General features: G+C 37.8%; 1 protein-coding gene across 1 annotated transcript in view; it reads left to right on the top strand.

Moving 5' to 3' along the window:
* FBXL5 (F-box and leucine rich repeat protein 5) overlaps positions 1-7,685 on the top strand; it is a 33,472-nt gene extending 25,787 nt beyond the window's left edge. Inside the window, exon 10 of the mRNA XM_003802036.3 lies at positions 6,894-7,685. Coding sequence (XP_003802084.1) covers positions 6,894-6,970 — 77 coding nt within the window. The 3' untranslated portion in view covers positions 6,971-7,685. The remainder of the gene's footprint in view (positions 1-6,893) is intronic.
* Positions 7,686-10,826: the final 3,141 nt, after the last annotated feature.

Below are 10,826 nucleotides of genomic sequence, written 5' to 3'. Positions count from 1 at the left end.
AAAAAAAAAAAGTTTGCGGCACAATTAAGATTCTTTACAGCACACTGTTGGCATCACTGCTCTGGAGTGCTCTAGCGCTCATTAACAGTTTGGAGGTACTGATGTGCTAGACGCACTGATTTCTTAGGGAATTCTTTGTACGACAGCTTATCAAACGCAGTAGGAAGATGAGGACGTTGGTAGTGTGGACTGGACTAATGTGGACAGGACTAATGTGGACTGGACTGTTGAGAGTGTCTGGTTCTGCTCTCAGATGAGTACCACGGAGACTGAGGAGGGGGTAGAGTGTGGTACTGAGAAGAGGCCGAGATGACTCAGAAATGACTGAGATTCCTGTAGAATTTTAGAAATTGACTCCTAAACCTACTTTTAAAAGTAATATTTGTATTTTTTTTTTTTTTTTTTTTTTTTGGGACAGAGCCTCAAGCTGTCCCCCTGGGTAGAGTGCCGTGGCATTACAGCTCACAGCAACCTCCAACTCCTGGGCTCAAGCGAGTCTCCTGCCTCCGCCTCCCAAGTAGCTGGGACCACAGGGTGCCCGCCACAACGCCCGGCTATTTTTGGTTGCAGCCGTCATTGTTGTTTTGGCGGGTCCGGGCTGGGGATTTGAACCCGCCATCTTAGGTGTACGTGGCTGGTGCCTTAGCCGGTTGAGCTATAGGCGCCGAGCCAATATTTGTATTTTTAAGCCCATTCTACCCTATGGTGGATTGAATATGTGTTTTGAAAGAACATTCAGTGCCCTTTTGGGTATTCAATAGTCACTGGTTGAGACCAGTTCTCAGAGATTCGATTTCCTTAAAATTTATGAGGAAATAAGAGGTAAAAGCTCTTTTATTTCTGGAATCACACTGTTTGTTATGCAAGAAATGACTTCCTGTGTTCTTGACATATTGCACTAAGTCGGAGGATTTCTTTGCTCCCTGTTGCCTTTGGTGTGTGATGAAGGGATGGTGAGAGTGAGGGCTGTTTCAGCTGCCGTCTGCTGACCGGTAAACACAGAGTGACTGATGGAAGGAGCAGTTACTTGATGGACATGCTGGGTCTGAGAAGGGACCTTATGGTTTTGAACATAAAGTAACATCACCGTAGGTTCACTGTTGTACTTCCCAAGGCTTATAGGACATTATCAAGAGTAATCAATAAGCGGTTACTTCTTATAAGAAATTTTGTCTTTTGCTCTTGAGTTTTCCATATTGATCTTCAATATGAAATCAGTTTCCATATTGATTTTCCATATTCAGCATAGCTGTTATGCTTAGGAATGATAACTTACTTTGCGATATTTATTTTTAGGTGTACATATCTTACTTGGGGTGATGAGGGAATTGAGCCAGTTCATTTTTATGCCAACTTGTTTCGTGTTGTGTGTTTTTAAACTTTTTGAAAGAATTTGGATAGGTTGAAGTGAAATACTTAAAGTCTTTTGCACTTTGTCAGTATTCTTTTCATCTTAACTGGTTTTGAATATATAAATGTTAAAGAGTTCCTTTTATTGAATGTAATTTTTAGATAAATGAATGGTAATTTTCAATAAATGAATTTTAATGAAGATATCTGACTTTGAAAAATTTGAAAAGAAATTGGAGTGCTTGTATAATCCAATATTAACTCTCCTTTTATAACTCGTAAAAGCATGATTTAAGGGAAATGAAAATGCTTTAAAGTGTATGGTGCAACTCTTCAAATAACTTGTGTTCTAGAGTTCCAAATATTCTTAAAGCAATTCTGTTACAGTTTTTTCCTTAAAAGGACATGTGATCAGCCTCTAAAAGTGTTAGAATGAAGTTGTGTTGTATCCAGTTTTGTAAGATGGCACTATTGATCCAGTATCTTTGAAAACAACTCAGCTTGTGTAGTATTAATGAATGTTTACGGGCCTTATTTTTATTATTTCTGAAAGTAGTTAATATGGTGTTAGAGCAATGAAGAAACATAATTAGGTGGCAGATACTATTTTAAATATTTGAGAGTAACATTTAATTCAAAATATATTTTGTTTAAAGAAAGTCTTTGTTAAAAGAATTACTAAGTTCCATAAATATTAAGTTGTGGGTAAAGCAGAATGATCTATTTCTTAATAAATACTAGCAGAGATTTTGGAGAAGATAAGTTAGTAATTCTATATTCAAAACAATAACCACCTTGAGCAAGACACTGTACTAAGCACTGATATAAAATGCAGTTTTAAGGGGGTGGGGGATAGAATCTCATTCTGTCACCCAGGGTAGAATTCTATGGCATCATCGCTCACAGCAACTTCAGACTCTTATGTACAGGTGATTCTGTTGCCTCAACCTCCCAAGTAGCTGGGACTACAGGTGCCCGGCGCAAAACCTGGCTAGTTTTTCTATTTTTAGTAGATAAGGGGTCTTGCTCATGCTCAGGCTGGTCTCAACCTCCTGAGCTCAAGCAGTCCACCTACCTTGTCCTCTCAGAGTGCTAGGATTACAGGCATGAGCCACCTCACCCAGCCTAAAATGCAAATTTTGATTCTTCTTAATGTTTCTTTATGACTGATAAAAGATTTGAACCTAAAAGAAGCCTTCTTAGCCATAACATTAAAAATATTATCATTTAAGAAGTGTTAAATGGAATGGCATAGTGTTTGAGCTGTGAAGAACATTGTAACAGTGATGAAGAATAAACTTTTGGACTAATTTATTATACATTTCAATGCATGTATAACTTATGAATTGAGATAGATTAGCTCATAGTGTTGGAGGTGACATGGTCTCAGATGATGTGCTCTCTTGTGTTTCTAATTTAAGTTAAAGAGGAATCAAAGGTAAGTGAAGGTAAGTGCAGATATATAGCATAAATAATATATACTTAAAATCCAGGAAAACAAGCTATTAGTAAAAATTTAGAGAAATATCTAACTTTATATTTTTTTCATCTAATATTTATAAATGCTTTGTTATAAAATTCTTATCATCATGCATTAAAATATTTAATGATTACATAATTTTATTTTCCTGCTTTATTATTCTTTAATGTAATGTAGTCCTCATGTATTATAACTGTTTGGGTTCTCTATCTTACATCAAGATAGAGTTTCCTGGTGACAAGTGAACTATTTAAAGGGAACTACTTTTGAGTTGGTGTCTATTGAAGTGCAGTGTCTATTCGAGACTCTAGGCAGCCTGACACGTCTTAGTCACGTTTTCTTCTAATGGTTTCTCACCTTTTCTGATGACAGTTTATTTTCTTTTGGCACAGTCCCTTCTGTGATATTGACAGGTTTCGCTGTGGATGTTGCTTACAGTTTCCATGCTTTCCAAAGTGCTGCTCTCCCTGGTTTTTTGCCTTGTGATACTGAGTTTGAAAGTGGTTATCTTCACTTTAATTTTATCTTGGGCCTTCAGCAGAGTAAAGTCCTTTCATGGATGCTGTCACTTTCGTGATTGTTAGGATCACACACCAATAACTGCTCTGTCTCTTTTCTTTCTTTTTTCAGTCACCTTGGGTAGGGTGCTATGGCATCATAGCTCACAGCAACCTCAAACTTTCAGGCTTTAGCAATCCTCCTGCTCAGCCTCCAGAGTAGCTGGGACTATAGGCAACAACCCCCAGTGCCTGGCTAGTTTTTCTATTTTTAGCAAAAACTAAAATGGTTTTGCTCTTGCTCAGGCTGGTCTCAGACTCCTGAGCTCAAGCAATGTACCCACCTTGGCTTCAGAGTACTGGAATTACAGGGGCGAGCCACCACACCCAAGCCAACTCCTTTGTTTTTGACTTTATGATGGGATTATAGTTTTGTGTATTTAATATTAAAGGTTTTAATTTCATGGGCTTCTTTAAACAGATCCTTTCAAAATTGAAAACCCCAATATTTTAATGCTTTCTCTTTATGCACTTAGAATCTCACTGAAACTCAGATGTTCTAGAACATATTTGAATGAATGGGTGCATTTTACATGTATGTCAATTTGAGTAAGAATTTTGTTTGGGAAGCATATGGAAATGTGACAGCATGATCATGTTAGCTTTCTACCTAATGTAGGGACAGACTTGTAGTCCTGTTTTTCTTCCCCTTTTATCTCTTCCACCATCCCTTAGGCTTTGAGAGCGGTGACTCAGATGGCCAGGATTGAGCCTGAGGATGCTAGAGCCTAAGCCATCTGGGGAGGATGCGGAAAAGCTGTATGGGTGTGCTTAGTTCTGAATCTCTCACAGGAATAGCATTCTTTTTTTTTTTTTTTTTTTGTAATTTTTCTCCGGGGCTGATTTGAACCCACCACCTCTGGTATATGGGGCTGGCGCCCTCCACCACCCAGGAATAGCTTTTTTGACTTATTGTTCCTGTGAGGCTCCCTTTTGCTTTTTCCCCTGGGTAACCAGTTGCATACTTCACTTCTGTTGCTTCTAGCCATGGTGTATGATTTTTCCAGGCCATGTTAAATGTATTATGACATTTCCTTCTTATCTCTCTGACCTGTACAAATAAGAATACAAACGTTCTCACTTAGTATCGTCAATAGGTTCTTGGAAATTGAGACTTCATACAAAATGATGTACAACAGTTCCTCAAATACGTTGTTTTGCTTGACATCATTTCATTATAGTAATGTTAGATGTCATTTTGCTTAAAGTCGCGTTTCTAAGAACCTGTCAACAACATTAAATGAGGACTACTGTATAGATATTTTAGTATTGTAGGGGCTTATAGTTTGGAAAATTGTATGAAAGTCTTTGTGTCGCTTCCTTTCCTCTTATTTTTTTTTTCTTTTACAAAATGTAGAATAGAATTACATCCTGATAAAATGATAATCAGACATATTTTGGCAACTCCCAGCAGTTCAGGCATTTCATTGTGGACTGAGGATCAGGGTAGGAGGATGGTAGTGAATCAGGACTTGAGTGTTGGGGAGAGGTGCTAGGTGAGGGCGAAGGAGAGACGGCTCAGAGGAGGAGAGGGGAGAGGACTGAACGGTGCACCACAGGGGAAGCTGGACACGTGGAGAGGGAAGGCTTCGTCGGAGTTGAGAGCAGAAATAGAATTGGAAACGAGTGCATTTCTAATAAAACCCAAGGATAGAAACAAAAATGTTTTATCTTAACTTTATGGTTAAGATGACTAATATTATATCTTATTTTAAAGGAATGTAATCTTCACAAAAATGTTGCTTTGTGAATTTTAAACATTTGACACATTTAACTTTTCGTTTAAAAATGAACAGATTTTTATTTGGATTAAATGTTGAAAATGGGCTTGTGGTAATTTTATAATTAAAATAATTTAATACTTTCTATCATAGAAAATTTCAAGCATATAGACATAGAATAATAGAATGAATTTGCATGTGTTATCAGCCTTGGCAGTTAGAAATCTGTGACCAGTCTTTTTTCATCTATACTATTGCCCATTCCCATACCTGCCCTCACCCCCTGAAACTTAAAGCTAATGACAGGCATTGTATCAATTTTAAAACTAAATATAAGTATTGGAAAATAAGTGAAATAATAAGCTATTGCATTTTCACACATATGGAAAGTTCGTTAGGTTCTTTTTTAAAGATATGTTGTCATTTCCACAGTGAAATAATATGAATGTCACATGTTAATGACCAGATGGCCTAAGAAGTTTACCCTTGATATTTTTTATGTGCTGTCCTGGGAATACAAGGAGAAGTTAAATTTCTAGAAATAAATGTGTGCGGGGTGGCGCCTGTGGCTCAGAGGAGTAGGGCGCCAGCCCCATATACCAGAGGTTGCAGGTTCAAACCTGGCACTGGCCAAAAACTGCACACACACACACACAAAAGAAATAAATGTGTTCTGTGTGTTCAGCGGCTAGTAATTCTTTTCTTATGGTGATATTAGCATAGTTGCCTTCTTTTACAATGGAATGCTATTTCAGAAAACAAAAATAAATTTAAAATATGTTTTATAGTTAAACTAGACATCACCCCAGAGTACTATGATTTTTTTGGTTATAATCCATTTGTTATATTCCGTAGTAAAATTGTATTTCTTATGCTTTTTTCATTTTATATCACAATTGCAAATATCTTGATTATTCTACTTGATATGTAAAAATACTAATTAAATGCTCTGTATTTGTTCATGGTGCAGATGTATAGAAAGACTTCAGTGTAGTTAAAAGTGTTTTCTCCGCTTGCCGCTCTTCATGAAACTGTCATTGACACAGAGCACTGGGCAGCTGAATAGGTGCGGGGAGTCTTTCCCTGACACTGTCTAACTCCCAGCTGTGTTCCTTCTGATGTCTGGGTCACATAGTGGGACTGGGATAAAATGTCATTTATTCCACACATCTTTTATTTCTCTTTGTAAGTGAATGATAGTTTTTATTATATCTTAGATAACTAACCACTCATTATATGTTTAATTTTTGAAAACAATTTTAACTATCCCTACCGTATGATTTTTTTTTGCTATAAATAAAAATATGTCAAACACAACAAGTCTACATATAGTTTATTTTGCTTTAAACTATGAATATTTATTGCACTTGCTCAGTACTAGATTCTTTACTGATCAATCCAGATAGGGCTATTTTTTAAAAAATTATATTCATGGGAAGGATGTTCAGATTGTAAGAATCTGTTGTTAAGTTAGCCTGGAGATTTAGTTTCTGTGGATTGTCTTCTTTCCTTTTGGGGTTATTATATTACAAAATTGTTGCCAAAAAATTATTTTTTCTTTCATTACCTTGTGGGCCATGAAAGATATATTCATTAAATTTAAGCTGTTACTGGTGATTTTTTTTGTCTGAATATTTTTTTATATACTCATTGTGAAATTCTACTTCTGTGATATAAATGTACTTCCAGTGGAACAGATAAATTTTTTAGCTCCTTCATAAGTGAAATTATTTTCATGTGATCTCTGAGAAATTCCTCCTTTCACAGTTCTCTGTTTTTATGCAGGTCCGCACGCTGATACCGCCAGTGGATGCCAGAATTTGCAGTGTGGTTTTCGAGCCTGCTGCCGCTCTGGCGAATGACCCTTGACTTCTGACCTTTGTCTACTTCATTTAGCTGAGCAGGCTTCCTTTCATGCACTTTACTATAGCACATTTCTTGTGTTAACCATCCCTTTTTGAGTGTGACTTGTTTTGGCCCCATTTCTTACAACCTCAGAAATCTTAATTTGCCAGTGAATTGTACAGTCTTGTTTCTCTTGCGAATTATATTTTTGTTTTAGAAAAGAATTAGGTCTTTTCATAAGAGTGAGAACAGTCTTATCAGATTTCTTTTAAATGAAATGCTTTGAAAAGAATGTTATTAATGCCATGCCATTTAAAGTATTTTATAGATTATTTTGAGTTTTAAAGTCAATGGGGGTTATCGGTTCTCTTTATATATAAACACTGTATCAAGCTTTGCAGATCTTTTCAGACATACAATTCTGAAGATTTATTTTCAAAGAATGCACATTTTAGAAACTAATCTCTTTTCCATAATGTTTCTTTTATTTGAACATTCTCAGAGGGCCAATTGAAACATACCCGCATCTAAGATTCTTTAAGATGATGGAATAACCCGGTGTCTGCTCGGTGAGCCAGCAGAGCCCCAATCTGTATGGATCTGCTTTCTTCAAAGACCCCTTGTTCTCGCCACTGTCCCTAAACTGTCAAATTTGGGAGGGATTTTTAAAAATTCCATAATTATTTGAAGAAATGTATAAATAAAATCTACTTTGAGGACTTTACCAAGTAATATCTGTTGTGTTGTGATTTTATTATAAATCTGAATTCAGGTTTACTTCAAAGTAAAATAAAATTAAATAGTTTTTTGTTTTTGAGTATCATGCAATCATGAGCCCCATGAATAAACAGTTGTAGACAGATACTGAAGTTTGTTGAGCTGAATTTTCTTATCAAAAATAGCTGTTCAGGAATCAAAATTTGAATTTGTAAATTTATCTTTGTTGCATTCTGAAGATCAGAAAAGCACGTACTGGGTCAGTTTTTTGTCCTGCTATGTGTAATTTTATGAAGGAGAAGATGACAAAGTGTGGTCTGTTCTATGAGCCGCAGGTGTGTCTTGGCCTCCTGTGCTTCCCAGTGCTGCCCTGGGAGAGACGGCAGCTTCGCGTCTGGCGGTTCCCTGGTGCCTCCCTTCCAGCCGCGTGCACTCTCTGTGTGTCTGTCCCAGCTTGGTACTTCTCACAGTATTTCATATTTAGTTATTATTATTACATCTTTTATGGTGATCAGTGTTTTATTTATTTATCTATTTTTTGAGACAGGGTCTCTGTCACCCTGGCTGTGGTCCAATGGTATCATCACAGCTCACTACAGCCTCAGTTTCCCAGCCCAAGTGATTCTCCTGAGTAGCTGAGACTACAGGCATGCCCCACTCTGCGCTGCTAATTTTATCTCTTTTTGTAGAGATGGGGGTCTCACTCTTGCTCAGGATGGTCTCAAACTTCTGTCCTCAACCAGTCCTCCCACATCAGCTTTCCATAGTGCTAGGATTACAGGCATGAGCCACTGCACAGGGACTGATTAGTGATCTTGAATGTTACTGTTGTATTTGTTCTAGGGTGCCATAAACTGTGCCCAAATAAGATGGAGAACCTACTTGGTAAATACTATTAACTAGAGGTAGACGTGTTTCAGTTCTGGCTAAACATATTTTACACAGCATTATCTAAAGATGAATCAGTTGATGGAATTTACATAATGCACACTCACTGCTCCTTTTCTGAATTTCAGTTTGCATTTGGATTCAGCACTGCAAGGGAAGATGAGCTCTGAAGGGAGGCTTTCTAATGGTGCTCTGTTTGAAGTTCTTCCTCGCCCTGGGGATTCTCTCATTTTGATTCCACTGCTTTTAACACTTGCAAAGTAAACACAAAACCCTACCAGTTTCTTTCGTGTTGGGTAGGGTGGACCATCTTACCTTTTGAGTTTGTTCTCTCTTAAGTAGTCCCATCTTGTGTGGCACCGCATCACCTACCTATCTTCTGTAAAGTCTGTTCCCAGTACAGAGGGAAACTCAAGTTAGTGCGTCCCCTAGAGAACTTGAAAGGAAGTCTGAGCTTAGTGGGGAGTCACAGGGCAAGAAGTTTTATTTTATAATGTTGACTGTGCTGTATTTTTATTTCCCTCTCTGTTCAGTAAAGCTTATCTGAAATTTTTACATCAAGAACTATCATAAGACAACAGAGTATTACAAGAAATCTTTTAGGGTGAGTCCCACCTACTAGTACATCATTTTATCTGTGTTTACGTGAACCGTACGGTAAAATTCTGGCTCCAAATCACCACCTGAGGATTAAAGTGTGTTCCACATTTCATCAGAAAACTGTAGTATTTGGGGGTAAATTTTAAAAGTATTCCTTATGGAAAAAAATCATGATGATGTTTCAGGACTCAGCTGAAATGTTATGTGTCATAAATTAATTAATTCTGAGCAGCTAATTTCCTATGGTTCCAGGAATTGAGCTGTCTTGTCTTCTTTGTCTTGTGCTTCTTGATGTTAGCAAACCATTAAACCAGACTTCCCAATTTTGAAACAAATCGACTTTAATATGTCAGCAGATGATAATGTCAAAATTTAATGTTTTTCTACCACCTATCCACATCCCCAATTACATGGGAGCATGACAACATAATCCATGTTTAATTTTTACACATCATCACTTCTTTCCATTATTAATTTAAAAGAATAGTTTGTTTAATGAACACTACTTATTTTAAATTTATCCTGGATTTTGTGATTGATTTCCTTCTAATAATAAAATCCCACAGTTACGTAAACTGACTTGTGGTGTCTGATAAACCTTCATTGCTCAGTGCTGGGAGGTGTTCTATGTGCGTTACATATGATAACCTGTTCCATCATTACAACAGTGTCGTGAAATAGGTGATCTGCTCATCCCAACCTTGTACATGGGGAAGGTGAGTAACCTGAGGATTACCAGCTACTAAGTGGCAAACTGGGATCTCTCCAGAGATCACATTCTCAGCCACGTTTCTGTTGGTAGCAGTTGCGGGTCAGTCGTGGGACTCTCCTTGGAAGAGATTGTAGCAGAGGTGTCAGAGGCATGTAAGCACATAACTGCATATAATTGGGTAGAAGAATGCATAAGAAAGTAAAGTAAGTATGGAAGCTATTCCTTAATCAGCCCCTTTTATTTTTCTGATTTTTTCTTAAATTTGACTTATATTAGTGGTTCTCTAATGGAGGCCTTTTGCCTCACAGAGGACATGAAGCAGCATAAGGCATTTTGGTTGTCACACCTTGGTAGAGGGAAGGACGCGCCTGTCATCTAGTGAACGAGGCCAGCACGTGCTGAGCATCTGCCAGAGCACAGAACAGCCCTCCGTGATGGAGGAGCACTTGGCCCCCAGGTCACCTCCTCACTAGTGTGAGACGTCCTGCTTGATGTATTTCTGTTTGGTGTACATCTTTCTAGTTCAGCATGTACATTTAATCCTTTTTAATGGTTCAATGTAATATTATATGAATATGCTTGTCTTAGTTTTGGCTGCTATCATAGAATTCTGTAGGCTGGGTGGTTTAAACAACAAAAATTTATTTCTCACAGTTCTGGAGTCTGGGAAGTCAAGTTCAAGATCCAGTGTCAGGTAAGGTAGTCTTCCTGGCTGTGGAGGCCGACTTGTGCCCTCAGTGGTAGCGGGCAGTTGGCAGGGAAAGGGAAGGAGAGCATGGTCTCTTGCATCTCTCTCATGAGACTCCACCCTCTTGACTGATTACTTCCCAAAGGCCTCATCTCATTACATTGGGGGTTAGGGTTTTATTAACGTATAAATTTGGTTGGTGGGGCACAAGCACTCGGTCTATGAGTGTCTTTTTTTTTGAGACAGTCTCACTGTGTCACCCTTGATA

The sequence above is a fragment of the Otolemur garnettii genome, unplaced genomic scaffold, assembly GCF_000181295.1.
Source record: "Otolemur garnettii isolate 467f Iridium unplaced genomic scaffold, OtoGar3 scaffold00228, whole genome shotgun sequence".
NCBI lineage: Eukaryota > Metazoa > Chordata > Mammalia > Primates > Galagidae > Otolemur > Otolemur garnettii.
Note: the sequence above shows the minus strand (reverse complement) of the source record. Positions and strands in the feature narration are given on the sequence as shown.